This window comes from Anabas testudineus, chromosome 3 (genome assembly GCF_900324465.2).
Source record: "Anabas testudineus chromosome 3, fAnaTes1.2, whole genome shotgun sequence".
Taxonomy (NCBI): Eukaryota; Metazoa; Chordata; class Actinopteri; order Anabantiformes; family Anabantidae; genus Anabas; species Anabas testudineus.
Window position 1 is genome coordinate 15,895,743 of NC_046612.1, and position 18,928 is coordinate 15,914,670.

General features: G+C 39.4%; 1 protein-coding gene across 1 annotated transcript; it reads left to right on the top strand.

Moving 5' to 3' along the window:
• The first annotated feature begins 2,752 nt into the window (after positions 1-2,752).
• On the top strand, positions 2,753-15,782 carry lingo1b (leucine rich repeat and Ig domain containing 1b). Its single transcript, XM_026378565.1, has 2 exons — positions 2,753-2,963; positions 13,507-15,782. The coding sequence occupies exons 1-2, from the start codon at positions 2,952-2,954 to the stop codon at positions 15,364-15,366; spliced, it is 1,872 nt and encodes a 623-aa protein (XP_026234350.1). The 5' UTR covers positions 2,753-2,951; the 3' UTR covers positions 15,367-15,782.
• The last annotated feature ends 3,146 nt before the right edge of the window (positions 15,783-18,928 follow it).

The following is an 18,928-nucleotide window of genomic DNA, read 5'->3' on the forward strand; positions in this document are numbered from 1 at the left end:
TTAAATTAGAATTATATTTTCATCATTAACAATGTTTTAAAATAACAAATGCTATTATTTTACAAAGCACTCAAATGAACAAACACTATACTAGCACTTCAAATCACATTGTAGGATGTGACCATGAAACTCGACGCTCCACTTCTCCGTCAGCAGACTGACTCGCTCAGCTCAGGTAAGTGAGGGCAAGTCTGTCCTCTGACTTTGCTGAATATGAGACCTGTTTGCTGTTCACTTCGTGCAGCGTTGTTCTGTTCAGAACTCCGGTGATCCGACGAACTTTCCTTCCTTCGATTTCCATTTTCAGTCTTGATTGTGCACATCACAGCCTTCAGTCTCACGTCTCTTTTTGGCCACTGGCGGTGCAGATCTTTATGCTAAATTAAACAACTAGAATCACTTTCAACTTACAAGATTGATTAGTTAAGAGCAAAGGAATGAGCAAATCTGCTGTTTTGAGAACACATCATGAATCTGACAGGACTTTTCTTAATTTAAGAAAAAAAAAAAAGATAGTGATGAATAGGGCCCATTGTTCTCTAATTTGTTGCAGTTGAACACTCCTTTCATTGCACACACCCAAAAGGAGTTTGAATTAAAGCATGCATTTAATATTCAGTGAATCCCTTATTTACAAAAACACAGTGTAGGTTTTTTTTTTTTTCAGTTAAATCAACTATTTAACAGACTCAAACACAAACCCCAGAGCATCTAAAATGCTCAAGCACAGATATTTAGCGGTTTGCACAGCAGTATTGTTCTCTTACACAGTATTTATTCCATTTTTTTGAATTAAGTATATGGGGTTAAAAAAGAGCAGCTCATCAGTTGGCAACATGTCCCCAGAGTCAGAGCTGAATTATGCAACGATTTCTGTTTAGTGGACAAAATCTGAACCGTGGGTCAACTCACAAAGAGGCTTTATCATACACACACACAAAAGCAAGACATGGGGGGTGGGGGGGGGGACATCATCACACACAACTTCTCTTTGACATGACTGTTTGCAATTTTCCAGTCACAGCAATAGTGCAGACGTAGCCGCAACCTTTAATGCTTTGGATTTCTTATTGTAAAGCAGTGGAGCTGGAAGGTGCTGCCTATTTTCAGCCTAACTAAAGTCGAGCACAAAAAGCGAACGTGCACTATACATCAACCCCAGCTGAAACCAGACCCCACCACAGACAGACAGTTAACTGGCCAAAATGTTTGTATAGAGCTGAATCTATGTCACTTCTTCATGTAGTTATTTGTTTTAGTAAATACACTCTAAAACATATTTGAATGTGGTGGAAGTGCTGCCGACGCCTTCTGTAATCCGGACTCTAATTGAAATCCGAAAATTCATAGCACCATTAAAAGTAAATGCGAATGTCATGAATCTGCCAGTCGATCTTTTTAAGTGGCAATTGTGGAGACAGCACAATTTAAAATGTAAAAAAAAAAAAAAAAAAAAAAATGATGAATTCATTCTACTCCATGTTGTGTGATCCTCAGCGTCAACCGTTTAAATTTCACCAACACCCACCTTTCATCAGATTTTACTTCTCACATGGCACATAACTCATCTCTTTTAGATTAGCTCCTAGTTGGCAAAATGAGTCATAAATGTACTTTATGATGTGCTGGTTTAGAGTGCTTCCCCTTTTCCAGCTGCCTGGATAATTCTTTCACCCGCTGTATGTTTTATTGTACAGCAGAGATGTTCCACCACTGGCTGTCTTCAGCTCTGTGTACTGCTGTTTGTCTAACAGATTTAGTGCACAGGCAGGCTGGAAATATTGAAGATATATCTCATTAACTGGTCTCCGGAATAAGATAAAATTAAAGTAAAATTACAAAGCGTAATCAAATGTACAAACTAAAATGGAGATGTCTTTTTCTAAGCCTTACAACATTTGTCACACATTTCGTTCAATGGCCACGAGCCCTTCATGTCCACCACCACTCCACTAAATCCTCATCCCCCTAATCTCCTATAAACACTCCCTGACTGTGAAGCCTCCTTGGCACTGCCAGCATGTGTGTGCCAGCCCCATATACCCATTAGCATCGTTAAGCCTGTGCTTCTAACTGCCAACCCCCACTCCTCGCAGCAAAGGTGAGTTTGTCTCGTTTCTTCGACGCACTGTTGGTGCCGTTAATACTCAACTCTGGCAAGATATCTCGACAAACACTGGAAGCACTCATCCATCCCTGTCTGCCACAGTCTTAAGTCCTCTGTCGTTAACAGCAACGATTTGCATACTGCAGAAATTTAATTGAATTTGTTCCATATCCCTGCAGTTTTCATCACTACCTCCTCCACTTCATAACCCCCTTTCACTTTTTTGCTCATCTCCATCCCTCTGCTTTATTTGCCTGCTCACATTTCTCCCTCTAACCTCCTTTCCTCTGTCAACACACACACACACACACCATCTTTCCCCTCACATGCACCAGTCTGTATTCCAATAAACCAGATAATTCAATCCATTCACCCAGTCCTTCCGTAAATAGGAGAGGTACAGTAAACAAAAATCAGACGATGATATTGCCAGTTCAAAGAACATTTTTCTCTATTTCTCTTCAACTCCCCTTGCTGCTTGTGCTCTGTGTCTCTCATTCTCCCAGAGCACTGCAGCTCCTCCTTCCACCTCTCTCTCATCAACTGCCCCTCCCTATTCCTCTCTGTCTCTGCTAGGTGCAGCATGTATGTGAGCGTGTGTGAGCCAGCAGAGCCGCCTGTGTGTTTACATGTCAGCCTATCAGTGCTGCCGGATTTAGCGCATCTGGAGAGGACGAAGGCATTTCTCAAATGCCCCTCAGACAAGGGATACTCAACGTTGCATATATCCCTTTTTCCCATTTGATTCTAGCCCGTTGTGAATCCTGCATTCCTGTCTCCATGCTTTCGGAGGCATTTTGAATTTCCTTGGCAACATGGAGCTGCCTGAATTAGAATTCTCTGCATGACAGTCCTGGTAAGTACTCAGTCTCTATGGTGGGCTTTGAGCACTGAGGCACTGGATCAGATTTATTATGGCGCAGTGTTGGGGCCAGGGGATCGCCAGGGAGCACATTAATATCAGGAATAGAATTGTATATCATAGGCAAATAGACTAAATGGAAAGAAGGAGAATTTTTCACTGAGGAGGTCTCCAATCTTATTTGTGCTTTGTCATCCAGATGGGTTTCATTCTGCTGTGTGCTGTTCAATCTGTGTTTGTACTGATGGAACACACACATATGTGTGCATGTAATGTGTGATTGTACTGTTTGCAGCTTAGATACTTTACATGGTATATATATAAATAAACACAGGTATACATGTGCATGAATTTATGCAAAACACACCTATGTCCTACCTTTTATTTCACGGCTGAAGGTGTGAGGCTGAGCAGGAAAGTGTTTTGCGTTTCTCCCTCAGTGCTTTGCCAGGGTGCTTGTTGTTGCTTCCTAATCTGCCCTAATTAACATTCACGTTTCTTCAAATGCCAGTAAACTCATCTAGACTCACACTTATTCATTCTCAGCCACCTTGTGTTGTCGGCTATTTCCAGTGGCGATGTGTGATCCTTTGCAGGTGTTTGATTTGCCACAAGTTAGATAGATGGGTGATGGTGGTGGTGGTAGTGGTGGTGATGGCGGTGGTGATGATGGGAAGGGTGGGCATGGGAGATGTGGGGGGGCGACTTTGCATGATTATATATGCAGGCCAGATAAACGATCTCTCACAGTTAAATTCCCATTGCCTGTTTTATTTGCATCTTCATAATCATGGCTGCAACGCTCCAGCAGGCAGGGAGCTATGAGAGGACTCTTCTCTCTTTTTAATAGTGCAGTAACAACCTCTGCAAGCCACAATCTCCCGACTGTCTCAGAGTGAAGGGTCTGCTCTTCACGTCAAGGCTTTATGAGCTAGACAAAGCTTTTAATTGGACTCCTGCAATCAGGTTATGATGGCTGATTGGAACTTATTTTTTGTTATGCGTATCACTGTGTTTGCACAATTTCAGTGGAGTGAAACGAGCAAAGCGTGTTTATGACTGGAATTTCTGATTGCATCGGGTAAACGTTTGAGTGACTAAAGCTATTCATTGTCAGGGAAACTGTTTTTCAACAATCTCCGTGTCAGTGTGTTGTGTTTTCGTGACAACAAGCGTAGTAGTCTATATGAGTAGGAGTGCAAAATCAGCAGAAGTTGATAACGACACAGCTCATGCACCATTTAAGTGCATGTTACAGCTGTATATCAAGACTGGGAAATATATCATAATTATCACATTCATACTGCATTTCATGAAGTTAAGATTATTGCAGTAATACAGAAAAAACAGTCACTCATTCTTCACGAACACCTGAAAATGCTTTGTTGTGTTGAGAAAATAGTCACCAGCCTTGTCTAGCTGCTTGGTGGAACAGGGCTGGTAGAGCACAATGGGTTTGTTAGAGCTGAAAACAGCTGCCTGCTACAGCTGGAAACCACACTGACAAGTGCAGCAAGGCTCAACATAACAGTCAAGTCGCATGCTGTGAAACATACACAAGACGCTGCACACAGAAGGGAACTGCAGAGTCAGGTGATAATTCTCCGTGGGTTCATCGCTACGAGAGACCTCCTGCCCATACAAGTAACCACTTGATCAATCAATCAATCAACAATGGACAATGTGTGAGGTATGACACTGACAATAAGCAAATGGGTAAAATGGAAATGTTCAAAACACCTCCACTAGAAATTAGGATCCATTGTTTAGATCTCCTTTCTGAAGGTTTCTCCAGGGCACCAGAATAAGACTAAGGTTGTATGTGTGCATGCAACAGTTCCAATATATTGAAGTAAAAGTATCAGAAGTGTTATGATGCCTTTGTAAGGGCATGTGGAAAAGAAGTTATAATAAGCTGCTTTAAATATGAACTTGCTTCAAGTTTTACCATTAATATTGACACTATTTCTCTAATGTACTCACATACAACAAAACCATGGAAGCCCCTTTAATATATTCCATCTTAAAGGAAACAGACACAATCAAAGCATTGCTGATCATCTTGTTCACAGTGTTCTGCTCCATGCTGTCATATGTTTAATATTCTGTGATTCTGTGAGCAGTCTACATAATACAGAACAATAGCCAATTTTCTCACAGTATGATCAAATGAGAATCATCAAAGCAAAGGTAATGTTTTTATTTGTAGGATTTTTTTTCTTTTTCTCCTGTTCTAATGGAAAAACAGTCAAGCTGACAAATTCCATTATAAAGGAGGCTACAACCAGCAATATGTATATATTCTAAGGCAACATGATTTAGTATGCTGACACTAAAGCCACATATATTGTATTGTGAGCTTGGCAAGATCGGATCCAAATGCCTGTGAGTAACAATGAGACAGAATTTATATTTTTATGAAGTCTTCCCTTGGTTCATTGTGTAAATCTGATTCTGAGTTCTAAGTATAGCCCATTTTATTTACAGCTAGAATCAGGGCACCCCATCACATAACAGGTCATTTGTGATGGCCCAGAAAGAATCACTATATACGCCGGCCAGAAAACATCAAGGGTGTTACTATTAGAGCATTTTCGGAATCCATCTGGAATCAAGATGCTGTCACATAATGGGTACCATCAACCACCTTGAAAGGGAAATGCTAAAAGGGATTGTGGTGAAGGCTGCGAGACCACATGTTTGTACAGTGTCTGTCAGATGGCAAGGTGACAGACGGAGGTGGATCTGTCACAGGATACTCCAATTTTTGTTCTACAAACATATTCAGAAGGTCACAGTTGTCCTGCTCTGCAGCAGTCTTTCTCATTTAAATTTAATAATAACGACTTTATGCAAAATATGAAGCAGTCAGAAGCAACTAGGATAGAGGGTTGAGATTGCCTCATGTTCATGCTCCAGGCTGCCTAGCATACACTGCAACTGATCACAGTTGAAGTGTTGCAAAGGATTTCTATATCCATTCATCTGTTTGTTTTTTTCTGTGTTATTGACACCTGACATCAATGATCTGGTTCTTAAAAGAAAGGACAGCGATGATTGCGCCGCATTTCTATATTCTTAACACTCTGGACTGACGCTGTAAGCAGCTAAACCTCTGGAATCTTTAATCCAGATTTCTCTCTCAACACAAAGGCTGATGCATTTCTTCAAAGAAACAGAGTCTAAGAATTTGGAGAAAGCAATCTGAACATAATTAAGCGAATGATCTGAGTTTCCTTATATCAGTAAAATGCCAAGGCACTCTAACTTCATATTTGTGCTTTAGATGGTGATTATTGCCTCAGTGATTTTGTGTGAAAATCGCTCAAAATCTCCCATTGTGCTTTCTTTGAAGGGCTGTAAGAGGCTTGTCAGACGTAAAATTGCCTTTAGAATGGCATTTAGCCCTTTCTTTTCAATTCCAGTCCAAAACATCTTATATTCCCTGATGGTGAGTAGGGGATAAAGGTTTGTGTAATTTCCAGCTTATCCTACTTGACTTTCAAGAGGAATTGGTGTTAATGAAGAAAGGAGCCTCTTTTGTAGTATTACTGTTAGACACTGTCAATGAACCAAGAGACAGATCTGCATGGTAATACTGATTAACCAGCTAAGTATACTGCTCAGTTCAATCCAGGCTCTGTTTTTTTGGGAGATTTCATTAATATCTCAGCATCGTGTCTTTAACTACATTTCATAAAAAAAACACAATAGGGCTAAACGAGGAACAAACAATTAGAAGAAACAGAGTACAAGACACATCGCATTCCACTTTTTAAAATAATTATAAAAACATTAGAGAAGAGCTGCCATTGGATGAGAAATTAAATCTCCACTAAGCAATGTTTCCATATCAACACTAAATCAAAGGACTCTCTGTAAAAGGGCTGTTAATACTGCTGATCTCAGAATGAATAGCCCAGTCTACAGCTCTGTGCAGCCTCTTACAGTTTGTGTGTTCTGGTTCAAATCAAACCCCCCCCTACCCCCTCTCCCTATAAAACCACTGGCTGCTGTTTCCAGCTCAGGCTCTCCTACACGCTGACTGTACCCTACCTGCCAGTACCCTTTATATTCAATTTAATCCTACTACAGAATTCCTGGATACACATTTTACCCAGACAACTATTATCAGCTGGGGCTTACTGATGAAGCTGCTCAAGCCATCTCCAGCCAATTAGGATGTGCACGTTTGTGCCCATATTTACTCAAAGATCATATTAGAACATGCAGACAATATTGCCATTGTTATTATTATTGCTACTAAAACTGTTGTAATGTGCATTTATATAATAAAAATGTTATTAATACTGATTTATTCAAAATACTTAAGACGCAGAAATATTCAAGGCTCTCAGAGTTCTGACTGTAGTAAAAAGACTGTATTCAAGCATGGCTCACACCCACATGTGAGTGTGGTTTAGGACGTGACACGTAGGTGTCAGCTGAGAACTCGGAGTGCTTTGGACTTCCCTATTGTTTTTGCTCACGCCTCTAACCCTCGACACCAAGTAGCAACTTTGTTTACAGACGTTATGACTTTTTCTTTAGTTTTTTACCATTTATTTTAAATCTGTTTAAATTATTGAAGCTGATTAAATAGCACATCGGTTCTGTCTCTGAGCTGCTATATGGCCATGTTGATTTTTTTATACATAAATCACGAGACATTTTTCAAGATTATAAATTCAGAGCAAAAGTTTGCTTTGGTATGGCTCTGACTGCACATTAGATGTGTCATGCAGCAAGCCATGCATTGCCAGTTCTTCCTGCTTCCTTGTGTTACTGGGCGCTTCTTGTTTATCCTTGCATGCTTTTAACTAATGCAGTGATTACAGACAACCTTAAGGGTCCAGTAAACTGTTTTGGGTGCACTACATTAAACTGAGGATCAAATATGATTTAGATAATCGCATCCACTGACCACACAGGAGATGAGAGGGCTCCTCTGCTCTTGAAGCTGATTATTTCCAGATTATTAGTACAGAAGATGAACATGTGAGAAGGAGATTGTTACAGACTTGCTAATCACCAGCGCCCTTGTGGTGCCTTTATACATAGTCCTGTCCTCTGGAGGTGCATACACTCTGCAATCTTAACACAAAGGGCTATGCCCCTACAAGAGTAAAGCAGAAGCAACTCATTTTAAAAAGCACATATGCAACAAGGTGAGCATTGAAATGCGCTGCGGTGCTCACTCTTAAAGGCTCACAATAAATATTGCTTTATTGTGTGAGAATTGCCACCTAGAGAAAATATTTCTTTTTATTTGTATGTATTTATGCAACAGTGAAAACAGCTTTTCGGGTGAGGATACCAACAGCTTTTTTTTCTGTAAGATCTGGAATTAAATAAGTTTTTCATTACAATAACTGCCAGCTTGGCCAGCCTCCACCACTTCAGCTATAATATTATTACTGACAACTGGAATGGATGCTGTGTTGGTCAGAGTGCAGTAAGGGTTATTTGAGAAAGATAAAGTCAAATGGAAAGCCTAGTAGAGACCGTTATTTTCAGTTCCATTAACCACAGTTGTTGGTGATGTTTAGGTAGAGAGCAGGCCTCTATGATAAACTACACTGTGTCACTTTGCATCTTGAAGACCATTCATCTGTACTGTCACCTGTCAAGATGAAAACTATGTAGCATAAATGCCAAGGCTTCATATCTGCCTGAATTTGTTGGAAACGTATCCATGAGATTCTCTAAAACCAACTTGTATACACTTGTTAGCTGAAGATTTTTCAGTAAAACTGCAAAGGTGAGAAAGTGCTGATGTAAATCATTTAAACTGTGATTGTTGGCTATTGAACACTTATTATTCTGGATTATTGTATTATTGAAGTGATTTAAATAGGTTTGTAGTTCGCTATTTAGAACCTTTTGTCCAACATTTTGTTTCAACCACTCTTCCTCCACATAGCTAGCAGGGCTCTCAGAATTGGATGCAGAAGTGCCTGCCTTTCTGGCTGATGGCGTGCTAAATAGAGAATACTTTGACTCTGTCAAAAAACAAATAATTGAGAGTCCAATAAACCTTATGCAGGTATGTTTCTGCATTTCAACAAGGGTACTTCATGCACTGAACTGTTTTGTCCTTCTCTAAGCATTTAATCCTGGCATGGAGGCTCATCAGGGCATGTGGTTTCTTCTAAGGTTTGCAGGGGTTGTTACCTTTATCAAAGGATTCCATGGAGGATTTGTTTTCATGGGATTTCTCATATCTGACTGCTCACTCTTCTGTGGGATGCATATTAGCTGGCAACCTTTGCTGCAATACAGTTCAGTATATCTAGGTTCACCCAGGAAATATTCATTGTAATATAATTACAATTGTTGCAGGTCATTGCATATACTGTTGGTATGTCTGGATCTGTTAATGCTAGGGATTTGGCTTCTATCTAGATAATTCCATCATGACGCAATGACTGTGATTTACAAAGAAAATGTACTGAGTTAAGATGCAAATGTGTGAATCAAAAAGACTCTTTTGAATGTGAGTGCACACCAAAATCTAGGTGCTAGCCCTGGCAACATGCTGCAATACTAGATGGACAGATCAATAGATCAGTAGATAAATAAAGATGGCCACACGTGAGCTTTGATAATCTATTGACTAAATAATAAATCCTTGAAATCTGACACCTGACACTGCTGGATGTGTACTGTTGCCTCAAGTACTGGACCCTCCTTTGGATCTAAGACACTACTCCAAATCTGAAATTGGATAATGTTGTATGAGTCGTGTAATTGGAAAAGCTGTCACTCACCCAGTTCTTGATGACTCAGCAAAATGTTGTAGATTGCTCAGCAGAATGAACCATGCTAGATAAAGGGGAGTTTAGATTAATGAAATGATTAGATTTTAAGAAATATGTATTTATATAGACTTTTGAAATAAAACTTTTGTGACATACTGTAAAACTGAAAATCATTGTAGAAACAATTTGGACACATTGGTGTAAAAAACATATTTCACACTATTTCTGGGGACAAACTAATATGAATAAATATGTACATATGCCATAAAGCTCTACATTTTTAGTGAATACTCCAGGGATTGCTTAGTTTATCTTATCTGCTTGTCAGTGAATAAACCTATTTTTGATTATTGATGATTTTTTTTTTTTTTTTTGGAAGCGTTTTAAAAGACACTTTATTATGTGTAGTGAAAAGAGCTGGCCCAAATGGTTGGTATAAAATAAACACATCTCTATTTCAAATGTTGTCTACCTTGCTCTTCCACCAAGTGTAGGCAATTTCTATCTCTGAAATCCTTTACATGTTACTCTGCAGCGGTGCCGTTCCTTTTGTTTCATCCTAACTATTCTCTGCGCAGTCACATAATAATTAAAGCTGTTTGTGGATATGTTTGCTAGTGAACAACAAGCCATGTATGAGAGAGGTGTTAATGAGCACACTGCTTACAAGGCTAAAAGCTATAAGTAGTCGAGGGAGTACAATCATTTGTGAACTGTCATGAACAGAAGTGAGAGCATCGCTGACTGAAATGTGGAGTTTACAAAAAAATTATAGAAAGTACAGTATATGTCAGCCTCCCCTTAGGAGACTTAGCTTTGGAAGACATGCTGAACAACAAACCTTAACAACAAAAGACATCACAGTTTGTTTCATTTTACTAAGTAGTGTTTTCCAGAGACTGAATGCTCACACATATGTTCCCCATATACTGCACATGTAAAGTATATGGGGGTGAGACAAACAAAGATAAGACCTTCATGTAAAAACTTTAATGAAATTGAATCAAAATTACCAACAATGTTGCAAAGCTAAGTCAGATATTGAATCCCAGCTATGAAGAAGAAGGAAGATTGATGTGCCTGCTCAAACTGCAGGCACATCAATCAAAGCACAACACTAAATTATTTAATATATCTATACAGAGAAATACGCTCAGAACACAAGCTGCGCTGATGATTCATGACAGTGGTCACAAGCTGACACTAGGTGCACATGTCCACACACACACACACACACACACACACACACACACACACACACACACACACACACACACACACACACACACTGTACATTCTATAGGAAACTAACTAAAAACTCCTTTGTATGCCACTAATGGCAAAGGCTTATAGTTGCATCTATGATGTGGCTACTTTCAAGTTAGAGTTTTTTTACATTAATAAAAAGTGAGAGTGAGAATCTGTTTTGAAAGGATCAAATGTTCTTTTTAATGCAAATATCCCAATAGTCCTACCAACATTACACTGCACAACAAAGGTACTTAACAATAACTAAAAACATCCAAAGGGCATATATATACGCACTGATGCATATAGCTCATTTGTCTGCATGCAGCTTGCAGACACTCAGTGACCCATTAGCAGTGTACACCTTCTCCCTTTATCAAACCCTAGAGCACCATAAGAGAGGAGATCCAACATAATATGGGACTAATGGTGAGCCAAGACATGTTTTTGAGAGACGTTTGTGACATGTTGAGAGGTTTGCAGCAAAAATACAAGTAGTCACAGAAGGACCAGAGAAAAGGGACCTGTCCACTCATATACTTTCTCTGTACAATACTATCAAGAGAGGAATCCAAAGGATTCTTGTTCTTTCAAAGACAATACCGTAAACATCACTTCCTAAATTTAAATACTAAGACCAGTGTTTTTTTTAAAAAGGTATTGAGCTACTTTAATTGAGGTTATTTGGTAACTTCTTTTTTCAGAATTCCAGCTCAAGGTCAAAACAATGCAGTGATATATTGAGTAGCTCTGGGCTGTAACATAGTGCCCCTGCCCTTACTACAATGAATCATAAATCATGCATGGTACTCCAAAAAAAAAAAAAAGATCACCACTGGTCTTGCTTGTTCTCAATTATGATTAGCATTCATATTTCTGACTTAATAAGATAAAATCATATTCTGGGTCAAAAACATAAACATGTCACCCATATCTGCATTGAGAATCTTAGGATCCAAGGTTAAGCATCTGCTACACAAAGTAGCAGAGGTACCCATACATTATACGATGTTTTAGCTTCAAAAAATGAAAACAAAGAGCTTCCCCATCCCACTAGAAATGCCTACATGCTATTCATTTGTAAATTCATGTTAATTAGTGGGAAACAGAGTGGGAGGTCACAAAGGAGCTACTGATAGACACTTTAGCTTTCACTCTGACAGTTTGCTTTTTACAAGACCCCATACACTGATGCCTGACATATGCAGCCAACACAAATTAACAGTTCTGGAAGAAGTCAAAATGGAAGCAGCAATTATTGTTCCACTGGAACTACTCAGACCACAATCGAAGCCGCCTCAATCCCATGACTTTAATTCAGTGAGAGTGGAATGTAATTTGTGTTGGTGCAATAAAAGCAGAATCATTCTAATCTTCACTATCAAGTTTAATACTTTTTCAAAGCTACAAAAGCATAGTAGACAGCCAAAGAGGTTCTAAAAAGCACTACACCGATAATTTGAAGTGCTCTTACAAAAACACTTTTGTATTGAATGAGTTATGGGAAAAATACACAGTGCATATTCAGCTCCCCCACATTCTGACAATATGGTGAATATTTGGACTGAGGCTGTTTTAACCTCTGATAATGGAGTTTCTCTTTGAAAAGAAAAAAAAAAAAAAAAGATATTCTTCACATTATTGCTTGTTGCTTAATAATGTCATGATTATGTGGAATTTCATTTGCCAGTTGTAATGCAATACAGCTACTTGTTTACCGCATAAACTAATGTTTTGTTTTGTTTCTTACAACCTCTGGCATTTGGATGTGTTTTTCTCTGATAAAATAATTAAGTGCAAACATCAATTTAGACCAAGGTATCTTTAATTAAACAAGCTAGTGACGATGCCAGTCTGAATAAATACAAATCAGTCATTTCTCTTATTTTTTATGAGGCCCTTTTAAGAGAATGTCCCATAAATAAAGCTGTGACTTAAATCGCATGATTGATGCGAGAAGTAGAGCTTGAAGGTTTTAGCCAGTTAAAGTGCCCCTGAGTCAAAATCAAATAGGGGTTTAAAGTCCTTTGACAATCTCCCTCTTTCCATTTATCACCACTTGGCAGCAATCTCTGTTTTATATCACTGCAAGGTCAACAGCTCAGCAATGGCATGAGATGTGTTACATTTTTAAATGGCTTGCCCAAAACATCTGCAGATGTACTGTATGGTGTTTTGTCTGCTAATTGAAAATGATTTGTGTGAATGGAGATGATGTGTGATACTGGCAGTTTTAAGCATAGTCAGACGTCAGTAGCACAGCAGATTGCTTATATTGTGTGACCAGGCCCTTTCATTGATTAGCTGCTTTCACTTTTGTAACAAAAGTCCTGATAATTCAATTTCATGGAGAGAAAGGGGAACATCTGATATGTGAGAATGTTTTATCATCATGAAATTCATTTTGTGTGGTCAGCAAGAATTAACAATACACCATGCTAATACGTGCTAATTCCCCCCTATTGTTATAGCCGTTCCTGCACCACCACTTGACTGTACCAACCCCTACTTTTTCTGTGTCTCCACAGGTAAGCAGTAGGATGGTGTCTGGGGAGGCAGGAGGGCACAGCTACTTGGTGGCGTGCTGGCAGCCTATCCTGATCCTGATGTTGGGCACTGTCCTTTCAGGCTCCACCACTGGTTGTCCCTCGCGCTGTGACTGCAATGCTCAAGAGCGTTCGGTCGTGTGCCATCGACGGAGGCTGGCAGCTCTTCCTGAGGGCATCCCCACTGAAACAAAGCAGCTAGATCTCAGCAAGAACCGTCTCAAAACTCTGGGGCCTGAGGAGTTCCTTAATTACCCTCAGCTGGAGGAGCTGCAGCTTAACGAAAACACGATTTCAACTATCGATCCTGGTGCTTTTAGCAACCTCATGAACCTCCGAACTCTTGGTCTGCGTAACAACCAGCTGAAGCTCATTCAGCTGGGCGTGTTCACAGGCCTGACCAATCTCACCCACCTGGATATTAGTGAGAACAAAATTGTCATACTCCTAGACTACATGTTCCAGGAGCTATACAACCTGAGGGCTCTCGAGGTTGGTGACAATGACCTAGTATTCATCTCACCTCGATCATTTCATGGCCTCAGCAACCTTGAAAGTCTCAACATTGAGGGATGCAATCTGGCCTCAGTGCCCACTGATGCCCTTAGCCATCTGCATAACCTGCTGTCACTTCGATTACGCTATCTTAACGTCACTGTCATAAGGGATTACTCTTTTAAAAGGCTGTATCGGCTGAGAGTGCTGGAGATTTCTAATATGCCTGCTCTGGATACCATGACCCCAAAATGTTTGTTTGGACTCAATCTCACATCACTGTCGATCACAAACTGTAATCTTACTGTCATCCCCTATGAAGCCATCAGTCACCTAAGGTATCTTCGGTTTCTGAATCTGTCTTTCAATCCCATTCATACTGTTGAAGGGAACCAATTGTTCAATCTACAGAAACTCCAGGCTTTTCATTTGGCTGGTGGGAGATTAGGTGCCATTGAGCCCTACTCTTTCCGAGGACTCAACCACCTTCGCGTACTCAATGTATCAAGCAATAGCTTAAGCACCCTGGAGGAGTCTGTCTTCCACTCTGTGGGAAACTTGGAGACCCTGGCTTTGTATGACAACCCCTTGGCCTGTGACTGTCGCTTGCTCTGGGTCTTCCGACGGCGGTGGAGGCTGAACTTTAACAGGCAACAGCCCATGTGTGCTTCACCTGAGATCGTGCAAGGAAAAGAGTTCAAAGACTTCCCAGACATTCTCCCTGCTGACTATTTTACCTGCCAGAAATCAAAGATCCTGAATTATAAAGTTCAAGAGAGTCATGTAGATGAAGGTACCACAGTTCATTTCACTTGCCAAGCTGAGGGTGATCCAGTCCCTGTGATAATGTGGCTATCCCCTAAGAAAGAATACATCACTACCAAAACTGTGGGGTCAAGACTTTCTGTGTCTAATGAGGGCACATTGGAGGTCCGTTACGCCCAAATCCAGGACAACGGCACTTACTTGTGCATTGCAAGCAATGCAGCAGGCAATGACACCAAAGCTGCTCATCTTTTTGTGCATAGCTACTCACCCAATTGGCCCCACCAGCCAAACAAGACATTTGCCTTCATTTCTAACCAGCCCAGCGATGAAGGTGCTAATGTGACCCGGGCCACAGTTCCATTTCCATTTGATGTAAAGACACTAATCATTGCAACCACCATGGGATTTATCTCTTTCCTTGGAGTTGTCCTCTTCTGTCTTGTAATCTTATTCCTCTGGAGTAGGGGGAAAGACAATACTAAGTCAAGTATAGAGGTTGAATATGTGCCACGTAAAGAGGAAACAGACGAAGCCAGTCCAACTGAGGCACCCATACAGTTCAACATGAAAATCATGTGAACCTCAAAAGTTGGTCACATAAGTTACAAACTGCAGTCAGGAAGCATACTATCCTCGCTTCAAATATGTACTCAAGTTTATGAGTAATAGATAATTGCACAGCAGCAAACGCATCTTGACACTATACCCTAGACTTTTTTTACTTCAGGGACTTAATCTTTAAAAGCAAACGTTGGATTTCAAATATCAAACTTTTCTGTAAATCTGTATTGGCAATACTTAATCAGTATGTTAACATGCACTCAATAGCCTGATTATGGCATTGGGCCAAATTAAGTTAATAGTGTAAGTAAAGCACAGGGTTCACAGCAGATTTCCCCAGAGTAAAGTGAGTTTACATGATAGGTGGGTTACTGCCATGAAGGTTGCGGACATCAACCTCCAGGTATAATCTTTAATAAGCACAGAGTAAGTAATGTCCTTTAAGATAAGTTAATGATTGCTCATAAACAGCAACAACAACTGGTGAATAAGATAAACAATTAGTAATATTTTCAGAGTTGTAATGTTCTATGATACTGAAACTTTTGTGTTAATGTTAATATTAAATAATTTTCAATTTAGCTGTTATAAATTATAATGACCAAAGTAACATATTAATCTGGTATAAACTAGTGTGCATGTTAACACACTGATCAAGAAAAATAAGTCAATCCTGCAGTATGTGCTCCTTTCTGCCAGCAAAGAAAGTGTGTCATTAAATGTATTGACATGTTCAGCTATACATATTTTTTCTGTATTTTATTCTTTCCTTGTACATTATGCTATTGCACAATAGTAATGCTTTTAATGGCTGTGGGGTTTGAACATATTACAATCTAAAGAGCAGATTAAATATTTGGTAAACATGTTTTGATGTAACTAAACCAAAAGACAGTATTATTGAGTGTGAAAAAGCACCACTGAAAGTCATCTGATTAGCAATTTATCATCAAATAAAACAAAGTTAATTTGTTTACCCATTTGGCAACTCACTAAGAGCGGCCACTCTGTCCAAGTCCTGAGGTTATACTGTCACAAATGCATCAGACACATTGTGACATTATTCATTTGTTGCCTTAAGTAACACATTTTCCAGCTTTCAGCTGTGCAATACCCAGCATTTATGTGTAAAATACAGTTTAATGCCTCGTAAGGATTTTATGTTGTCTAATTAATTTCACAGTCAAAGTCTGCTCTGAACATAATGTGTTCATTAACTCTAAATTGTTGGGCAGATGGAAATTCTAATAAAATAAATAACATTTTATAATACAGGTTTGCTTATTTAATGCGAATCTACTATAAAATGAATGTGAAGAAGACATTTTTTCATCTCTATGAGATGTGCTCTCCTGGTCTGCAAATGGTGTTCACAGATCAAACTTGAAAAGGCACGCAATGAAGCGCACATCTAAATACTGATCTCGCTGCAGTCTTTTGATGTACTTACTTCCCAATGTGGTCAAAAAATCATACACTGCACTCAGACCTAGTGACAATGTTAGAGTGTCCAAAGTATCTAAATACCCAGGGATCTATCTGCATGCATTTTAAAAAGCAAAATGTGAATTCATATGAGACCACGCTTTCTTATTTTTGTCAAATGTGCCTCAGTTTTGTTCTAAGCTATCTATAGTATGCTTTAGCTGTTCTGCAAGTCTAATGCCAATATTAGCATGCCAACATTATGTTGCTGTGGTGCATAATATGCAGCTGAGGCTAATGTGAACATATAGGTCTCAGTGAACAATGGAATATTTAGTGTAATCTGGAACAGGACAAGAGAAGAGTATTTCTGATTACTTCTGTAAGCACGGTAAGTGTGTTACCAGTGGTACATTTTAACTCATGATAACAGTCATGATTTTTGCTAAAATGTTGGTTGTGGTGACAACATATGTTCAAAACAGACGCTTTTTGAACTGTCAGCTTGACACTGGGGATGCAACATTATCCTAAAAGCCTGAAGGCATGAAGATGAGGTCGTGTTTTAAAGCAATAACTGTCAGTCTGCTAAAAATCTGGAGAACGTAAAAGAATAGCTTGTTTGCTTGTGTACAGGTTTGTAAAAAAAAAAAAATCAGCTTTTATTGAAATGAAAAAATGACAAATGTTCAATATAGAGTGTGGGTGCGTAACCCGGGTCCTCAGGGGACATAGTTCTGCTTTTCCATGTATCCCTGCCCTACCTACTGCTGGTTGCCTGGATCAGGTGTATTCAGTCAATCAGAAGTTGTGACTGCAGGAACTGTTGGAAAACATGCAAGTTAAGGTTAGCCGCCACGACTGTAGAGCCTATGAAAGTGATCAGAGTAAGCAGAAGTCTTCACAATCAGTCCTGTCTGAGTGCCAAGCATTGAACAGCCTGCATGTGTCTTGTTTATGCACATAAAAAAAACACTGATACGCTGTTAAAATGGCTGTTGTGAAATTCACTCCAGGAATAGAGTCTGAAAGAATCCAGGCACAGACTGACTGCCAACGCTAAGTAACTGAGCATCATGCTTTTCTGAAACAGAAATATAACAGCATGAAATATCTTTTGTCTTTGTAATTTTGTTTAGTTTAAGAAAGCGATGAAGTAAGAATTCAGCTATGAAGCAACTACCCTGAACTGTTTCCCTATGTTCTTATGGGATTATGTGCTTAATGATGCCACTTCTGTGTTTCACATACATTGATTTAGTTTTAGGGACCAACCACACAACCAACACTGAAGACCATATATAGAATTTTGTTTTTCTTCTTACTTCTGGCCATCTGCTAATAGCCCCTTATCTCTCATCAGGTGTAGTGTAACACATGTATATGGAGACTGTTTTTCTTCATTAGCCTATTTAAAGTGAACTTAGCATCACTGGTTAACTTCAATAATGAAAAGCACTGGCCATAATCTGCTGTTAACGAAGAGGAGAAAGCCTTTGTCATTTCAATATTGTACAACATGAATACAGCCCCATCAGATGAGTACCTGTTGGTTGTGTAGACACAGCCAGAGAAAAGATTGCATCCAAAAGGTGAGCAGTGTCCGTGCTTTGCATTCTGCTGCCGCTATTTTGCTGTTTTTAGAGTGAATCTGCTGTAGCCAGGAAAACCAATTAGGTCATTGAGGGTGGATTTTGAATCAAACCTGAGCAGAGATTGGGTCTCTGAGACTTGACAATACATCAGTTCATAAGTCAGACTGATTAAAGTTTGATTTGGCTACCAAACTCTACTGCAGCTGGACGGCAAACACAAGTGCTGGAGCCTTTCCAGTAGCTTGTTTATAAAAGTGTTTAAAGGATATGATTCTATTTATACTTCAATTTCAAGCAAAAGAAACTTGCACGCCACACTTGATAGAATTACATCTGCACTCTGGCATATAAAGAGACAAGCAGCAAGCTGCCACATATTGCTAAGCCAAGTAATCACTAAAACTTTAAAATCAATTCTATAATGAAACCAGTGTGGCGAAGCTGAGAAAAAAAAGAGGCTGATATGGATGAATGAAGTGTGATTATTCTTTATCACTAATAAGCATTTTATGGGCAGAAAAAAGTATGTACATGCTGGAGCTGCACCACAGCTTGTTGAA